At 43.3% G+C, this 19,713-nt stretch overlaps 1 protein-coding gene across 1 annotated transcript; it reads left to right on the top strand.

Moving 5' to 3' along the window:
- Positions 1–1,359: 1,359 nt before the first annotated feature.
- TMEM161A (transmembrane protein 161A) lies at positions 1,360–19,210 on the top strand. Its single transcript, XM_026699030.2, has 12 exons — positions 1,360–1,597; positions 5,397–5,500; positions 5,780–5,860; positions 6,826–6,926; positions 8,566–8,722; positions 10,458–10,609; positions 10,712–10,772; positions 11,775–11,918; positions 14,917–15,030; positions 15,699–15,873; positions 17,068–17,164; positions 18,576–19,210. The coding sequence occupies exons 1-12, from the start codon at positions 1,595–1,597 to the stop codon at positions 18,851–18,853; spliced, it is 1,467 nt and encodes a 488-aa protein (XP_026554815.2). The 5' UTR covers positions 1,360–1,594; the 3' UTR covers positions 18,854–19,210.
- Positions 19,211–19,713: the final 503 nt, after the last annotated feature.

Raw genomic sequence — 19,713 nt, 5'->3', positions numbered from 1 at the left:
TTAGATGTGAAATTGCCAGGAGACAGCTGAACAATAATTGAGCTTTTGCAAAAGGGACCTCCATGCTGATATGGCAGAACTAAGGAGAACGTCTTTCCATAGGAAGATGTGCTGGTTAAATGCAGCTTCAAAGCTCCAGCCCTGGTTACTGCCCCTTTAACTTCATGGGTTAATTTATGGGTGGACCCTGCCTCTTCCCAGAAACTCCATCCCATCTGTTTATCTATTTCCCCCTAATCTCCATCCTCTTAGCTTATTATTATTGCCAACTTATTGTCACCATTACTTTTAGTATGACAACTGGACAGTTCAACCTGACAACTATCTTTCTATGGCCTGCTAGCTATCTGTCTGGACCGGAATGCGCAAAACATTTATAGTCTTGTTATTGTAATACAGATAACTTCTTACACAATGTCTTACTTAATATCACATTAGAGCTTCTTAGGTTAAATGAGAACTAAATATGGCGTTACCATTGCTGTCTTTTACAGGAATAATTCTTACTTCTCACAGCCTCTGATTACCTTTTTCCAGCAACTTCATAACTGCCCTATCAATTGCTTGTCTGCTACATATTTCTTGACTGTTCCATCATTGTTGGTGGTTGATCCTGAAATGCAGAAACTATTCACCACTCTGATATCTTCATCGTATTTCTGGTTGTTTTACCTGTTGTCATTCACTTGGTCTTCTTTTACATTTAATTTTAGTTCCATTGTTTCATTGGTTCTTTGACTTTCATTAGTAGAACTTCCAGTGATTTGTATTTTCAGCTATCAGAATAGTAAAATCAGCATAACCCAGGTTGTTTATATTTCTTCCCCCAGGTTTAAAATCTCCACTTATCTTCCCCCCCAGCTGCCTTCAATATATATTCAGTTTATTTATTAATTAATTTAGGGCATGGGCCGCAAAGCATAAAATACATGGATAGTAGCGGTAAAGATTTATGGAAAGAACAGAACGCACGATAATACAATACACATAAGATTGAGACTCATTAGCTGACCTAGAGTTATCCTGTTTCATCATAATCCATTCACACTGTGGCTTCCTGAACAAATCCATAGCTAGATCCGATTCATTTATGTAAATACAGATGCATATATTTACATTTCAATTTTAATTTTCCTCACGCTAGTGCCCTACACATAAATAACTTTTCCCTACAAGATTATGTGGGAGAGATGAAGAAAAGAATAGTTATAAACGTACGAGATTTTGCAGAGGAAAAACGAGCATTTTGTAATATATAGTATACACTACGCTACAGCAACCTTGCACCGCTAAAGGAGGATGAGACTACAAATCCCAAGATGCAACGCGGCGGACAGGCGGCTGAAAAGCGGAAACAGGTGGACTTTGAATTCTCACCGAGGAAAGAAAAGGGAAATCACCGCCTGCCTCCTTCTTTTGCCATTGGTTGACAATCGTGGGCTGGTGCGGCTTTTGATTGGTCCAGAGGATTGCACGCCTCCTTTTGGCTACGGGATTAGAAGGAAAGGCACGCTGTGTTTGACTTTCTCTATTTGCCCGGTCTTTGAATTTGTATTTATTTTTTTATTTTTCTGGATCGTGATCCTGCAATACAATGGTGAGCCTTTAATTTTAATTAAGCTTTTATTTGCTTTCGCTCAGCTACTTTCCTCTCCCTTTCAAAGAATGAGCCAGAGGATTACGGCTGGGGGAAAGTGATTTGCTGTTTTGGTGTCTCTTACGGGTATTTTGCTTTAAAATAGAAATGCATGGAGAACTTTGAATGTCTCTAAAGCGAATTGAGTTTGATTAGAGGAGACGATTGCACACATCTTAAGCTTTGGGGTAATAGTGGCGCATTAAATCGAGCTTCCCTGGTCAGGAACAGGCTACCTTGAAATGGAGAACAAACAGCAGATGAAGGCATTGGGTTTACACAGTATATCAGCCTGAAAATTAGCTGGTCTAAGCCGAGATACCTATTTGGATTTACAAAGTTTTGTGTGTCTGTGTTTGTTGTAAAACCCACTAGCTCGATACCCATGCTTCGCTACGAAACTATGTGGTCGGGCTTAGTTTTGGGGAAGGAAAATAAGCGGGGAGGGAAATCTACGTACCAGCATCCATTGGTATTCATCTGGCTAGCGTCCTGTCAGTGTATGAAAGAGTTGAGGGTTGTTTGGAAACTGAAACAGTATTTGCAGTGTGAGCAAGGAGACAGCAAGGAGCCTAGGCATGGCTTAGATCAACTGTTCTGCACTAAAGCTGCTTGGTGCTGTGAAAGTAAAACTGAAACTGAAACTCCTCTGCTTGTGAACAGATTTCTTTTCAGGTGGGGAGGGGGAGTAGAACTCCTTAGCATCAGAGCATGTTAATAATAATATAGGAAATACTAATGCTCTGATGGTCATTTCGAAAAATCCTTTCTTACTGAGCACCTAGAAGCCAAGAGGAACATGGGTGGAAAATGTTGAGTTTGTAGGCTTTACGGTTCTGGAGATTTTGTGATGGTGCGTGAGTGGTATTTCGCTTTATATATATATATATATATATATAGATTGTCTGCGATTCTTGGAATTGATCTTTTATGTAGGGAAAAAGTGCTTTTGCACTGGGATTTGACTTTTGCTCACAAAGGACCAATCATTTGGAGTAACTCAGACTTTTTCGTGTGTCAGCATTTAACTGATACTTTTTCTGTGGCTTTCTGATCCTTTTCTCACAAAATGTCCTTTTCTCACAAAATGTTGATTTGGCATACAAATCAAGTCCCTTAACACTTCAACCAATCTCATCACAGGAGCAGGCAATATTTTTCTGCATGGAGATAATATCCTTTCTTGCTTGGATTTTTTTTTTTAACAAACTTGTGCCTATAGCATCCCTTGGCCAACATGGTTTGGAACATGAATCTGTGAAACGGAGGATGGACTCACACATCATATGAATGCATGGCTTCTTGTTATTTTGAATCATCCTTTTTTGAGCCAATGGTAGCAAGTTTGAATTCTTGCCTTGCGTTTGTATGTCTACAAATATAAGGGTATGTTCTGTGTTCAAAGATCCCTTGTGGACTGAAAAGATCCAAAGAAATGTATTTGCATAATAGGAAGTTACCTACATGTAGTCTTTTATTTACGTCTAGTTGGCCTAGCAACCATTGGAAGTTAAGATGAACCCCATGAAAGGTACTTATAACCTGGATTTGAAGTTCTGATGGCCGATCATGTGATCACATTTTGGAAACTTAGCAACTGGCCATCATTTATGGTCATTTGCAGCTTCCCATAGCGGCATTTTCATCTTATGTCCAGCAAAAAAATGCAAAGTGCAGGCAATGGGTTTGATTAACGACCATGGATTTCTTAATGATCACCACAAAAAAAGCCATAAAATTGAGTCGGTGTTGTGATGGTTCACTTAACAACTGGCACAGTTTACGACCATAATTCCGGGCTCATTTATACTTATAAATTGAGGACTACCTGTATTCACAACTCTACTTAACAAATCAGTGGATGCAGAACAGGCAGTCCTCGACTTATAACAGTTGAGCCCAAAACTTCTGTTGCTAAATGAGAGGGGTAAGTGAGCTTTGATCCCTTTTACAACCTTTCTTGCCACAGTTAAGTGAAATCCTGCAGTTAAGTTAGTAACACGGTCGTTAAGCGAATCTGGCTTCCCCATTGACTATGCTGGTCAGAAGGTTGCCAAAAGTGATCACACGACTCCGGGACACTGCATAAGTACATGCCAGATGCCAAGCGTCTGAATTTTGATCACATGACCATGGGGAAATGCTGCAATTAGTCGTAAATGTGAAAACGGTCATAAGTCACTTTTTCAGTGCCGTTGTAACTTCAAATGGTTACTAAACAAACTCGGCTACCTGTATTTCTATGGAAATCAAGTTTGAAAATCTGACAGCCAGAAATGTTGCTCATGAGCCTTTTTAAGGGAAATATCCAAACTTTTTCCTCAGCTGAGCATTGGGGATTATCACCTTGCTTGCTGCTGCTTATTTCTTGAAATAAGACAATTTTCTTTTTTTCCACATATTTCTTTTTACTGAATCAGATACTAGTGAGGGTTCTGACAGGCGGTAGACAGATCTGCTGGTTCTTCTAGTGTCAGGAAAAAAGAGAAGGAAAAAGAGTTTAACTGGAAATTAATACTTTTGACAGAAAAGAATGCTCTATCTCAGTGAAGGGCTGAGGTAACAGCCTTCCCTCAGTTTCTTCCATCTCTTTCTCCTCGGCTAGTTCTCCTCCTAATGCATTCTGAAGTTGTTCTCAGTGTCCTGCTTTTAAAAATAGACCAGGGTTTGGCATCTCAACATTCTGCCACCCTATCAAATGTCTGCGTTGTAGCTGAACCCTGAAGCAATGCAGTGCCTCCTTGTATTTGACTAGGGCGATGGGGTGGGGGTGGGGAATGTGAAAAGTGTGCAGAAACGAAGCAAAAAATATGGACGAGACGTGTCTCCAGAATGAAAAGGTTCATTTTGTTGGAAAAAAAATAAATCATTGTGGAGTCCCTGGTGCTCTCTGAGCTTGGTGGTTTGCTTGCAGACATTTAATGACCCGACTAGGTAACATCATCAATGCAAGAGTAAAGATCATCAACTTGTACTGATGCTGAGTAACAACTGGGTAACAATATTACTTTTTGAAAATCAGAAAAGAGAATAAGATGGAGTTAGTGCTCTCTTGCTCTCTCTCCCTCCTCCTTTCCACATAAAAAAATTAAAAAGTCTCCATTATATTTGCTGTGTGCTTCCTTTTGAGCTTCCAGATGTGCAGAGCTGTAGATCCCATCATCCCCAGCCACTGAAGAAGTGAGATTCATTCTCTATTGTATTCTACTGTATAGTGCAATATTAATGCAATATCGAGTTATCAGTTCAGTGTATAGAATGTGAAGAACGTGTGTTTGTGTTTATTTTCATAGTCATAAGGTACACTGAAGGTGGTATTTAATTTTGTTGTATGAGGTGCAATGACAAAATAAACTAAAACTAAACTAAATTCTGATGCATCTGGAGCAGTGTTTCTCAATCTTGGCCTCTCAAAGGTCTGTGGACTTCAACTCCCAGAATTCCCCAACCAACATTTGAGCTCCACACACCCTGGCTGGGTATTCTGGGAGTTGAAGTCCACACATCTTCAAGGTTGAGAAACACTGTCCTAAAATCATATATATACACATAAAAACACTTAAAGACCACACATCTTAGCTGGAGTAACACTGGTCTGGAGGGCTGCTGGGATGGAGAAGCCAAAAGTTCTTCAACTGAAATAATTAGGGAAAGTGGCTTTTTTCTCTTGGATGGAAGAAGGGAGTCTTATTTATGAGCCACAAGTGCTGGAGGGAGAAGCTTGTGGCATTGAACTGATGTGTCTCTTTCTCCTTGGCAGGCATTGATGGGGATACAGCTTGTGTTCTCCTTGTTCGTGGCCAGCATCTTTCAGAAGATGGCACCCCACTGGTCCTTCGCCCGATGGCTCCTTTGCAACGGAAGGTATCTCATCCTTTGTAATGAGACAGTCGTGTCGCCCTGTAGTAGCAACCATGCCTTGTTCTGGGGAAGGAAAGAAGGGGCTCCTTCTTTGAGCCTGTCACACATCACTGATAATGAAATAGGTGGCATATAAAATTAATAACTGAATAAATAAGTACAAAATTTCCCTGCCGCACAAACACCCTCCCCCTTCTTTGAGCTTGGCACACATGACTGTATCTATGGCACCTTGTTTTTCCTTTCTCCGTGGCATCAAACTGGTGTTTTATATTTTGCTAGCTTGCATCGCTACAAACATCCTTCAGAAGAGGAGTTACTTGCCCTGGCAGGGAAGCCGAAGCCAAAGGGTAAGCGGGACAGGTAAGCCCAATTAGCAAAAGGCCGATAATCTTGGCAGGTAAATTGGGGGGGCGGGATGACCATAAAGGTTTTTGTTCTCTCAGATGGATAGGCATTTGGCAATTGGAGAGTGGCAGGTTTGCACTCTGTTTGAAGAGACCTTCAAATTTCTGGGTTCTATCATATTACAAGACCTAAAATGGACACCTAACATCAAAAATGTCATCAAAAAAGCACAACAAAGAATGTTCTTTCTGCGCCAATTCAGAAAACTCAAACTACCCAAAGAGCTGCTGATACAGTTCTACAGAAGAATTATAGAGTCTGTCATCTGCACCTCTATAACTGTCTGGTTTGGTTCTGCAACCCAACAGGACAGACACAGACTTCAGAGGATAATTAGGACTGCAGAAAAAACGATTACTACTAACCTGCCTTCAATCGAGGACTTGTATACTGCACGAGTCAAAAAGAGGGCTGTGAAAATATTTACAGACCCCTCACATCCTGGACATAAACTGTTCCAATTCCTTCCCTCAAAGCGGCGCTATACAGTATTGCACACCAGAACAACTAGACACAAGGACAGTTTTTCCCCGAACGCCATCACTCTGCTAAACAAATAATTCCCTCAACACTGTCCAACTATATACAAAATACCTTATGATTCTTGACTCTTGATGAGTGTTATCTTTTCTTTTATGTACACTGAGAGCATTGGCACCAAGACAAATTCTTTTTATGTCCAATCACACTTGGCCAATAAAGAATTCTATTCTATTCTATTCTATTCTATTCTATTCTATTCTATTCTATTCTATTCTATTCTATTCTATTCTATTCTATTCTATTCTATTCTATTCTATTGAAGATAGCACTTTTTAAAAGAGAAAATACTTGATGAGGGAACTTGATCTATTTTCGTGTTATACCAAGCCTAAACCAAGTTGAGTAGTAACCAGGAATGTTGGTTTGTTTGTTTGCAGCCGGAGGATCAACGGGATGACCGATGGGAAACCTTCGACAGTTCCCCGAGATATTGATTTGCAACTGGAGACTAGCCCTATCCGGACAGTGGATGCTCTGGGTAAATGTGTGGAGGTTGGACTTTCTTAGCTACATCTTTATCGTACAGGGTGGGCCAGGAAGGCTGGTCATCTCATAAGGGATGCTGCAAATTCAGAAACACAGATTATACTCTCTTACGGCAAACAAAATTTCCATGGCTAAGCAAGATAGTTGTTAAGTGAATTTTGCCCCATTTTTATGACCTTTCTTGCCAGCGTTGTTAAAGGGAATCACTGCTGTTGTTAAGTTAGTAACACCGTTGTTAACATGAATCTGGCTTCCTCCTTGACTTTGCCTGCCTGAAGGATGCAAAAGGTGATTCGCTGCAGTAGTCACAAATATGAGTCAGTTGCCAAGCCACTGAATTTTGATCACACGACCATGGGGATGCTGCAGTGGTCATAAGTGTGAAAATGGTCATAAGTCACTTTTTTCAGTGCTGTTCTAACTTTGAAAGGCCATTAAACAAATGGTTGTAAGTCGAGGACTACCTGTAGCATCGCCCCATGAAGTTATACTTCTGGTTTTAATTTGGAAAAAGAAGAGTAGAGGTAGTCCTCGACTTACGACCACAATTGAGTCCAAAATTTCTGTTGTTAAGTGAGACATTTGTTAAGTGAGTGTAATGACCCGGGGGTAGCACAAAGGTAACACAGTCAGATAAGCAATAAGAGTCCCTTTATTATCTCCGACTTTGCCCCCAGTGTCCAGGTTACCTTCAGGCTGCAGAAAAACTCTCTTTGACTGTAGAAAATTCAGTCCAAAACAAGGTACACACAAATTGTAACTTAAAATCCAAACAAACCAAACTGAAGTAATTAGTTTGGCAGGGCAGGAGCAGGAATTTCAAACTTGAAAGCACGGCAAAACTCACACAGTTGGGAAGATGCCAAGAACACAGATAAGCCACAATGATACAAGATAAAGTCACATTTGCTCCCAATAGCTTGCTGCATGCAGCTTGCCTTTTTTTATACACTGTGTTCCCAGCTGCAGCTAATGAAGGGAATCGGGACCCTTTCTTCCCCCGTAAGCCATGCAACCAACATTGCTCTCTTCTCCATTCCTCCCTGCGTGCCCTAGGATGAAGAGGGGGTGGGCCTGGGTCTTCCTCTGAATTCCCTCTCCCTTGTTCTGCCTCTTCCCTGCTCTGCCCGGACAGACTTTGCGCTTCCCCAGCCTCCTCCACAGCCAACTGGAGCCATACTCCCACTAACTCTCAGATGTTCAGCTTCCTCCTCCGAGTCAGATTCCGACAGGGGCATGACAGTGAGTTTTGCCCCGTTTTATGACCTTGTTTGCCACAGTTATTAAGTGAATCACTGCTGTTCATAAATTAGGAACCTGGTTGTGAATTTGGCTTCCCCGTTGATTTTGCTTGTCGTAAGGTTGCAAGAGATGAAAGCATGATCCCAGGACACTGCAACCGTCATAAATATGAGTCAGTTGCCAGGCCTCTGAATTTTGATCACGTGACCATGAGGATACTACAAAGATTGTTACTGTGAAAAATGGTCATAAGTCACCTTTTTCAGTGGCGTAGTAACTTTGAACAGACACTAAATGAACTGTAAGTCAAGGACTACCTGTACAGCATTGAACTCGATCAGATGGGAGACCTCAGATGGGATGCTAAGCATTTTCTGTTTCCTCTTTAGTTCTATGCTATTTCCTGGAATATCAGTGGTACGTGGACTTTGCAGGATACTCCACTCTGGTCTACCTTTTCACTGAAGGCTACTATTGCCTCGTTGATCCCCAGAAAGAAACCAACATTGGAATCCTCTGGTGTCTTCTGACAGCCGTATTCTCCGTGTATCCTTTGCAACAGTGGTGGGATTCAATTTTTTTTACTACCGTTTCTGTGGGCGTGACTTGGTCGGCGTGGCAGGGGAAGGATACTGTAAAATCTCCAGTCAGAAGTGGTATTTGCTGTTTCTCCAAAACTCAAAATTTCTGCTACTGGTTCTCCAAAACTGGTCAGAACCTGCTGAATACCACCCCTGCTTTGCAAGCAGGGACTTGTGATGACCGGGGCATGGCACAAAAATAACAAAGTCACCAAAGTAGATAAATTCCCTTTAATGCCTCAAACTTGGCCCCTAATGTTCAGTTATCCTCGGCTGGAGATCAAACTCTTCCAAAAACGGTCGACGAAGGGAGGAAATGCAGTCTGAACCCAAAGTAAAGATAATTAGAAATTTAAAAAAACCAACACAAACCACGCTAAAGTAATTAACACGACAGGCTAGAATGATAAATTGCAAACTTCCAAAAGATAATGCAGTACCCACAGTTGGGAGGATGCCACTAAGATAATGCATGCTTTGCTTCCAGCAACTTTGTCATGCACAGTTTGCCCTTTTAAACAGTCTTCCCAGCTGCAACCCATGAAGGCGATCAGGGCCTTTTCCTCTCCCGTAAGCCATGTTGCTCCCTTCTCAGTTCCTCCCTGCATGCCATAGGATGAAGAGGGGATGGCCCTGGGCCTTCCTCTGAATGCCCAGGTGGACTGTGTCCTTCCCTCGTTTCTTCCACAGCCACTGGAACCACACTCCCACTCCCTGTCAGCTGCACCCACCATTATACTGTATAGGTAACCCTCGATCACAACCACAATCGACCCCCAGATTTTTGTTCCTAACCAGGATAGTTACGTGAATTTTGCCCCGTTTTACGACCTTTCTTGCCACATTTGTTAAGTGAATCACTTCAGTTGTTAAGTTAGTTACATGGTTGTTGAATGAATCTGGCTTCCCCCTTGACTTCGCTTGTCAGAAGGTCGCAAAAGGGGATCACGTGACCCTGGGACACTAACCGTCATAAATAGGAGTCAGTTTCCAAGTATCTGAATTTTGAACACGTGACCATGGGGACGCTGCAAAATTTGTAACGTGTGAAAAACAGTCATAAGTCCCCTTTTTTCCCAGTGCCATTGAAACTTCCAATGGTCATGAAATGAACTGTCGTAACTCCAGGACTACCTGTACAAACTTTAAAATACGGTCTTTTTCTTTTCAAAGACTGAAGTGGTTGATGTCCATGGAGATTCTCAGTCATCCAAGGTCATGGTTGTCCCCAGGGTGCTTTTTTTCAAGAGGCAACTGGACTTTGTTTTTTTCTTTGAAGATGTTTCGCTTCTCATCCCGGAAGCGTCTTCAGCTCTGTTGTGAAAAGAAGCGAAGAAGCTTCTTGGATGAGAAGCAAAACTTCCTCGAAGAAAAAAAACCCAGAACGTCCAGTTCATCTTCATTTAACGACCCCATAATCCCTTGCAGAGGGTGGAGTCTGGGCAACTGAATGGAGCTAGCAGAGTGTTTTAATGGCCGGATGCCCTTCCTGTCGCCAACATGGAGTTTTGCTCAGCAGATATATTTCTCAGAGAGAAATATCTGCCCCTACCTAGGATCGAACTCACAGCCTCCTAACTGTGAGGCGAGAGCTGCACCTCTAGGCCACCGCATCACTCTAAACAGAAAGTCCAGTTGCCTCTTGAAAAAGCACCTTGGGGACAGAATGGTTGATGTTATGCCCTTAGCACCAGTTTCAGCAAAATATTTGTCATGGTGATGCGTCACTATTTCCGCTCCAAGGAAGGGGGTGAGCGCTCTGTCTGCCTCTCCTTTGCCTTTCTCTTCCTCCTGATTGCAATGGTGGTTTTGGTGGTCCGGGAAGATTACCTTGAATTTGGGCTCAATGCAGGTAAGTGACCTCGGACATGGGCCATCGCTGGGCACCCTTGTCACCTTGGCTGGCCAAATTAAGCCCTTGGCACTCCCTTGATCAGCTCTCTCCCCTGTCCAGGACTAACCAGCGTTCATAACAATTTGGAGGTCTTCTTCATGGACCAAGGATGGGAATGGATGTAAGTGTGTGCTTATTGACTTTTGATCCTCTTCCAGTTTAGATCCAACTTTTGCTGCTATTGGCAATGGGAACCTTCCCAGTGGTTATAACAGATAACAGATAATTAGAGTTGGAAGGGACCTTGTAGGTCATCTAGTCCAACCCCCTACCCAAGTGGGAGACCCTACAACATTTCTGACAGATGGCAGTCCAGTCTCTTCTTGAAAGTCTCAAGTGATGAAGCTCCCACAACTTCCAAAGGCAACTTCTGTTCCATGGGTTGATTGGTCTCACTGTCAGAAAGTTTCTCCTTATTTCCAGGTTGAATCTCTCCTTGTTCAGTTTCCATCCATTATTCCTTGTCTGGCCTTCAGGCGCCTTAGAAAATAGATTGACCCCCTCCTCTCTGTGGCAGCCCCTCAGATATTGGAAGACCGCTATCATGTCTCCTCTGGTCCTTCTCTTCACTAGACTAGCCAGGCCCAGTTCCTGTAACCGTTCTTCATATGTTTTAGCCTCCAGTCCCCTCATCATCCTGGTTGCTCTTCTCTGCACTTTTTCTAGAGTCTCAACATCTTTTTTATAATGTAGCCAAAACTGGATGCAGTACTCTAGGTGTGCCCTTACTAAGGTTTTATGGTATTGGGTTTGAATTCTCAGGAGAAAGTCAGGCTCTAAAGACAGCAATAAATAAGGATGTCATTCCATTTTTAAAATACGTTGTTTATTAGATTTTTATTACTTTATAAGACACTCAAGGCAGAGAAGATTCATAAGACTGCTTTCCCCTCCTCTTTTTGCCTGTGATGTGGGTTGGGCCCTGAGTCACCCAGCCGGCTTCACACCTAAGGCAGAACTCACAATCTCCTGGTTTCTAGGTCATCTCCTTAACAACTACCCCAAACTGGCTCTGATTAGTTCGGCCAATGTGTCAGCAAGTGGATTGCCTCCCTTCGCTTAGCACCAAGACCTCTCCTCTGAAAAAACTTGGTTTGATTGGGTATTTGTTTCTTCCCTCCAGGATCCCGGTGACAAGACTCGGAATTAAAGTGGCCCTTGTGGGCATCTGTTCGTTCATTGGTGCCTGCTTGACCTTCCCGGGCCTACGGCTGGCCCAGACTCAGTTGGATGCGCTCAAAATGGTGGCCAACCAACCAAAGATCCAGTTACGTTCAAGCTCACCGCTTAGCCTTAAAAGAGCCCCATAAGTCCTCAGGATTGAAGGAAGACCTGCCTCACCTTCTTCTAAAATATAGGGGGCTAAGAGTCCCTTGTGCTGTTAGATCAACTTAATTAGGACAGAGGTGAATTGATAGGTGAGAGATGGAGGCAGTGATACGTAGATACGGTTCCAGAAATAACATTAGAAGGTAAAATCAAAGAAGGAGCATGATACTTCAGAATATCTACAGAACCTCAAAATAGGTCTGGCATACTTCCCTTGAATTTGATTTGTTTAGAAGTTAGTCCTTGACTTACAACCACTGGTTTAGCAACTGTTCAAAGTTACTGCGGCATTGAGAAAAGTGACTTACGACTGGTCCTTGCGCTTGTGACTACTGGTATTGCAGCATCCCACAGTTCAATGATCAAAATTCAGGCACCTGGCAATTGGAATGTATTTATGGTTATGAGCCACGCTGGCACAGTGGTTAGTGCAGTACTGCGGGCTACTTCTGCTGACTGCAATTTGGCAGTTCGAATCTCCCCAGGCTTAAGGTTGACTCGGCTTCTTCTTCTTCTTTTTCTTCAGCGTTTGTCTCGCGCTCGGGCGAGGTCCGCTAATGTCCTTGAGTACTGCTTCCACACCTCTCTGTCTGCCACGCGTGTCGGGTCTGCCTTCGCGATCTCTAGATCGGCCTTGATCGTGTCCATCCAGCGTTGTTTAGGTCTACCACGCGGTCTCGCTCCTCCGACAGTCACCTTCATTACAGATTTGATGATGGATTCTTCCTTGGCGCGGCTCACGTGGCCGAACCATCGTAGCCGGGACTGCCTCATGACCGTGGGGATGGGCACGACGTTGAACCGCTCACGCACTTCTTCGCTCCTGACGCGATCCGAGTAGGGTGAGGCCTACCGACCATCGGAGCATTCGCATCTCCATTATCTGGAGTCTGCCGACTTCTTTGGTCGTCGGCCAGCACTCTGCGCCGTATATGGCCACGGGCGCACCACAGAGTTATAGATTTTCGCCTTCAGGCGCATCGGCATCTTCTTGTCACAGAGGACGCCCGTGACGGACTTCCATTTGCCCCACGCTGCATTGATCCTGGCTGCCACCTCAGTTTGTAGTAGGCCTTCTTCCCCAAGAGTAGTTCCCAGGTACTTGAAGGTGGAGGCGCGCGGTAGCTCCTGCCCGTTCACGTGGATGGAGCCTGTCATTTCATTGTCAGTGGTCAGGTATTCGGACTTCTTTAGGTTCAGCCGGAGCCCGAACTGCTCGAGGCGGTCGTGCCACTGTTGGACTCGGTGCTCGAGTTCAGCCTTGCACAGGTTGGCCAGGAACACATCATCGGCGAGAGCAGCTCCATGGGGCGGGCGTACAGGTCGTGGTGTAATTGTGTCCATCACCAGAATGAACAGCAGTGGTGAGAGAGCAGAGCCCTGGTGTACGCCGACGGTAATATTAAACTCCTCTGATATCCCAGCTGCCGCTTTTACACGGCTTTTGTGACATCTGTATAGGAGTTGGACCCATTGTACGAGCAGCTCAGGCACGCCGTGATCTCGCAGTGCGTACCAGATGAGATCGTGCAGTACTGCGGGCTACTTCTGCTGACTGCAATTTGGCAGTTCGAATCTCCCCAGGCTTAAGGTTGACTCGGCCTTCCATCCTTTCGAGGTAAAATGAGGACCCCAGATTATTGGGGGCAAGAGGCTGACTCTGTAAACTGCTTAGAGAGGACTGTAAAGCGGTATATAAGTCTTAACGGCTATTGCTTGCTATTGCTGGGGTGGTTGCATCTTCCTGTGGTCATGTGATCACCATTTGTTTCCAACAAGAAAAGTCAGTAAGAGAAGCCGGCTTCACTTAACAACTGCAGCGATTCACTTAACAACCATGGCCAAAAAAGGATTTAAAATGGGCCATCTCACACCCAGCAATGGAAATTCCAGCCCCAACTGTGGTCGTAAATCAAGGACTATCTGTAGTGTAAAGGCATACAAAGCTTGCAAAGATCCTTAGGGAGGGAGTGTCCATGCCTTCTAGGTTGGAATGGCAAGCCATTGATTAATTATTCTGTAATAGCACCAGAAAAAGCTATTCCTTTATCTAGGACAGTGTTCCTCAGCCTTAGCAACCTTAGGATATATGGGCTTCAACTCCCAGAACTCCCAAGCCAGGAATATATATGAGCAGGAAGCGGGAAGAAAAAGGAAATGCAAGTTGGGTTAGTTGGGCTGAACCGTATTATTCAAAGGGCAGGCATGACCCTTGAACCAGTAAAAGCTGCATTTTATGTGGTTGGAAATTATTAAAATGATAGGTAAGTAGGATGGAGATAGATAGATAGATAGATAGATAGATAGATAGATAGATAGATAGATAGATAGATAGATAGATAGTAGATAGATAGATAGATAGATAGATAGATAGATAGATAGATAGATAGATAGATAGATAGATAGATAGATAGATAGATAGATAGATAGATAGATAGATAGATAGATAGATAGATAGATAGATAGATAGATAGATAGATAGATAGATAGATAGATAGAAAGAAAGAAAGAAAGAAAGGAGAATGATACCGTAGATATAGATGATAGATCTCAAATGCTGAACTGTCAGAAGATAGACAGACACTGTAGATTATATTGATTGATGATAAATAATAGATGATATAGATGATATAGATGATAAATCTAGATATGAGAGAGAGAGAGATACCATAGATGGATGGATAGATTTTTTAAAAATGAGATGCACATAATAACTAGGTAGAACTTTGATCACATCCATTGTGGATCTTGACTCTTGACCCTGCCCTTTGGACACTCTTAATCCTTACTTAGAAGCTTATTGTTTGTGTGCGGGTTTTTTTTTTGGGGTGTGTGTGTGTGTGTAGGGGGTGTGTGGTTGCCAGATAACACATTTCCAGGCCCTCAAAAGCCTGGGGACTTAACGTGGAATAAAGCTCCCTCTCCCTGTCCCACAGACTCCTCCTGCATGCCAGTTTTCTTGCTCCCGTGATCGTGGTTCTGATGTGGGTCAAGCCCATTGCGCGAGACCTCCTGCTGCAGGCCCCCATGGGCAAGGAAACGGTCCAGATGTAAGTGAAGGGGAGGAGTTGCATTCCGGCTGTGATTCCTTTTTCTTTTTCTTTTTTTAAACTGTTTCCTTTTGAGCTTTAATTCAAGTAATCTTTGCTTAATTTTTTTTTTTTTGGTTGGGATTCCTTTGAGCATCCCTGGATCCATGAGGCTTAGTAACTTAAGATTCAAAAGGGAGGTTGGGAATCAGGCCTAGATTCTCAGGCTGTTGCTTGGCAGCTCGGCATTTGAAAGAGGTCCCTCCTCACCAGTGGTGGAATTCAATTTTTTTTTTATTACTGGTTCTGTGGGCGTGGCTTGGTGGGGCAGGGTGTGGCTTGGTGGGCGTGGCTTGGTGGGCATTGCAGGGGAAGGATAAAGTCTCCATTCCCTCCCTACTCCTGAGGGAAGGTTAATGCAAAATGCCCATTCCCTCCCCACCCCGCTAACCTGCTTTCCAGCTCTGTTCTCCTGTGCAGGGCAACAAAAGAAGACCCAGCCAATCAACTGGGACTCGGGAGGCGGAGAATACATGGGGGCAGGGCCAGTCAGAGGCGGTATTTGCCGGTTCTCCAAACTACTCAAAATTTCCACTACTGGATCTCCAGAACTGGTCAGAACCTGCTGAATACCACCTCTGCTCCTCACCCTCAAGAGAGCTAATGGATCCCCTTCCCCTTTGTGACAGCATGTCGGACACCACCTATAATTCTGTACGCCTCTGGACGATCGTGGTGCTCTGTGTGCTACGCCTGGCTGTCACCCGCTACCATCTCCAGGCGTACCTGAATCTGGCTGAGCGCTGGGTGGAGCAAATGAAACGGGAGGCCGGCCGGATCACCGTGCTGGAAATTCAGCAGAAGGTAGGCCCAAGATGGCTCACAGCGAACAGGGAAAAGTCAAGCAAACCCTTTACGGGTAGTCCTCAAATTATGACCACAACGGGAGTCCAAAATTTTGCTCAGCAAGACAGTTGTTAAGTGGGTGTTGCCCCAGTTTACGCCCTTTCTTGTGGCAGTTGTTAAGATAGAACAGAGTTGTCCAGTCAATCTGGCTTCCCCGTTGATTTTGCTTGTCAGAAAGTTGCAAAGGGTGATCACAGGACCCTGGGACAACGGAACCGTCATCAGTCAATTAGAATAGAGCTGGAAGGGACTTTGGAGGTCTTCTAGTCCAACCCTCAAGCAGGAGATCCTATATCATTTTAGATAGGTGGCTGTTCAGCCTCTTCTTAAAAACCTCCAGTGATGAAGTAACCTATGTCTAGAGGCAAACTGTTCTGCTGGTTAATTGTTCTCCCTTTTAGGAAGTTTCTCCTTAATTTCAGGTTGCTTCTCTCCTTGATTAGTTTCCATCCATTGTTTTTTTTTGTCTTGCCCTCTGGTGCTTTGGAGAATAATTTGACCCCCTCTTCTTTGTGGCAGCCCCTCAAATACTGGAATACTGCTATCATCTCCCTCCTTTTCCTTCTCTGGACTAGCCATACCCACATCCTGCAACCGTTCTTCATATGTTTTAGTCTCCAGGCCTTTAATCATCTTGGTTGCTCTTCTCTGTCCTTTTTCCAAAGTCTCAACATCTTTTTTGTCATGTGGTGGCCAAACCTAGATGCAGTATTTTACGTGTGGCCTTACTAAGGATTTACAAAACGGTACTAATACTTCACATGATTTTGATTCTGTGCCTGTTTATAAAAATCATAAGTACGTAATACATAAATATTTATAACTGTCATAAATACATGCCTCCAAATTTTGATCAGGTGACCACGGGGATGGTACCACAGTCATAAGTGTGAAAAACAGTCACAAGTCCATTTTTTAAAACCATGTTACTCCCTTAATAGCTGTAGTGATTCACTTAGCAACTGTGGCAAAAAAAAAGGTCATAAAATGGAGCAGAAGTCACTTAGCAACCTTCTTGCTGAACAACAGAAATTTGGGGGCTCAATAGTGGTTATAAATAGAGGACTATTTGTATAAGGGTTGCCACTTAAGATATTAGATGTCCAGATCTCAATTCTCATTCTTTATGGTTCCTTTTTTTATTATTTCCAGATCACCAGAATCTACTGCTACGTAACAGTGGTCAGCCTCCAATACCTGGCGCCAATCTTTCTCACCCTGCACTGCACCCTCATCCTCAAAACTCTTGGTAAACGATTCTCCAGTCACGGAAGTCTCTACAGCAGCTTTGCGGTTTGGTGGACCAGTGGGGGAAGGAGGAGGGCTAGGGAATGGTTGTGTGTGAGCGGGTGTGTGTATATCTATGTGCCCACCGCTTGTGCGAAGTGCCCATTGCTTGCTTTAGTAGAGCTGCGCATGCGTGCCCGCTTACCCACCCTTTGCGTGGCCCGGGTCCAAAGAAAGTCAACAGAGAAAGACCGATTCATTTAATTACCACATACTTCCCCATTAACAATTGTAGTGTTTCACTGAATGACTGTGGCAAAAAAAGGTATAAAATTGGGAGCGACACACTGAACAACTGCCTCGCTTAGCAACAGAAGTTCTGGTCCCAATTGTGGTTGTAAGTTGAGAACTCCCTATTTCCCTCTGTAATTTTCCCTCCCAAAATGTGTTCTGAATTTTAATTTTTTTTTCGATTTTATGTTGCTTCATTGGTTGAGCATCTTTTAAGCTAAATAAAAATGTGTCGCTTCCAACTTTTTACAAAGGAAGGAAGGGTACACCTGGATTTTTTTATATACGTTTATATACACCAGGTTGATAAAAGAATTTTGGTGAGGGAAATATTTCTACCAGATAAATATAATAAAAGAAATGTATATTTAATAGTACATGTGTTAACAGCAGCCAGAATACTGTTCGCACAACATTGGAAGATCCCCACAGAAGATAACAAAAATTTTAGAATGTGCAGAAATGAATAAATTAACATTTGAAATTAAAGAAAGACATTGAATATTTTGAGGGATGGGATCTGTTCTATCATTGGTTAAATAAGAAAAACAAGAGTTAGAAACTCGAAGATTACAAGAGAAAGATTAATCTCACTATCAGGGTTGTTTATTGTAACTTACTAATTGTGATTAATTTTGATTAGTTTTACTAATTAATATGTATTATTCTTATGAGGGAAAAGCACTGTTATCATGAAATTACCATTAGAAAAGACTATTATTATGAGGAGGAATATTACTCCAAGAAATGTTACCAGGCGCCACACCGTATATATGGATTTTGAATACGTTGCTTTCTTTTTAGTTATATTAATTATGTGTGTGTATATGTATGTGTGTATATATGTGTGTGTGTAGATGTATATGTGTGTGTGTGTGTGTGTGTGTGTGTGTGTGTGTGTATGAGACTCACAGACGAACACAATACAGAAGCCCGATGATGGCAGAGGAGATTCTGCCGAAACGTTGCTACAACTTTAAAAGCACAACTATAATGATGTGGGAAAATACCCGAACAAAGCTGAATACCATACACACACACACACACACACACACACACACACATAAATACATATATATAATTTTTTTAGAGAATTTTGGTGAGAATGTAACCTCTCTCCTATTCCTTTCTCTCCCCAAAAGGTGAATATTCCTGGGGCCTGTATCCTGAGCCTGCGCTAACATCGCCAGCGCCCAATGCCATTCCGGTTCGCCAGGCCGCCTCCTCTGAGGACTCTGGGAAAGAAGATATCCAGGCTGCAGTAGAACAGATCACCGCATCTCTTAGTGCCTTGGGCACCGTCTTCACTCCTCTTTTCTACCGAGGGCTGTTCTCTTTCTACGTCTGGTGGATTGCAGCCTGTCAAGTCGTTTCCATCTTCTTTGGCCTCTATTTCCATCAGCACTTGGCTGTATCCTAAGTGAGAAGATCTCCTTTGGCTCAGAGTGGGACGCTTCGGGTCCAGGCTTGTGTTTAGTGCCGGAATGTGGATTTCTCTCTTGAGGGTTTGCAAAATTGATAGCCGGGTTTTCATCCTTGAGGAAAGATTTTTCTTGCGACATCTCTTAGAAGAAACCAGCCGAATTCAAGTCCTGCTGTTTTGTAAAGACCAATCACAGTGGACTGGATATGCATCTTCCACACTAGCCCAAAAGAGATAAAATGAAGGGGGTGTCTTGATCAGCTTTGATTAAAAAATTTTTTTTCCAGATCTTATGGCTTAAAAACATTCAGGAGCAAAGTTGAAATATGAACAATGAACAACCTTTCACTTCTCCTTTGCTTAGCATTTTTTTTTCAGAGATTAGCTTTATTTTTTAAAAAAAATCTTCCTCTATTATTTGTATACATTAAGTTAGTGAACAGACCCCATACTCCTTCATCCTCTTATTTTCTCCACAACAATCCTGTGAAGTAGGTTGGGCTGAGAGAGGGACTGGCCCAAAGTCACCTCAGCTGGTTTAATGACTAAGGTGGGACTAGAACTCACAGTCTCCTGGTGATTGGCCCAAAGTCACCCAGCCGGCTTTCATGCTTAAGGCTGGACTAGAACTCACAATCTCCTGGTGATTGGCCCAAAGTCACCCAGCCGGCTTTCATGCTTAAGGCTGGACTAGAACTCACAGTCTCCTGGTGATTGGCCCAAAGTCACCCAGCCGGCTTTCATGCTTAAGGCAGGACTAGAACTCACAGTCTCCTGGTGATTGGCCCAAAGTCACCCAGCCGGCTTTCATGCTTAAGGCAGGACTAGAACTCACAGTCTCCTGGTGATTGACCCAA

The sequence above is a fragment of the Pseudonaja textilis genome, chromosome 1 (assembly GCF_049901715.1).
Source record: "Pseudonaja textilis isolate UNSWEBS1 chromosome 1, rPseTex1.2, whole genome shotgun sequence".
Classification (NCBI taxonomy): Eukaryota; Metazoa; Chordata; class Lepidosauria; order Squamata; family Elapidae; genus Pseudonaja; species Pseudonaja textilis.
Note: the sequence above shows the minus strand (reverse complement) of the source record. Positions and strands in the feature narration are given on the sequence as shown.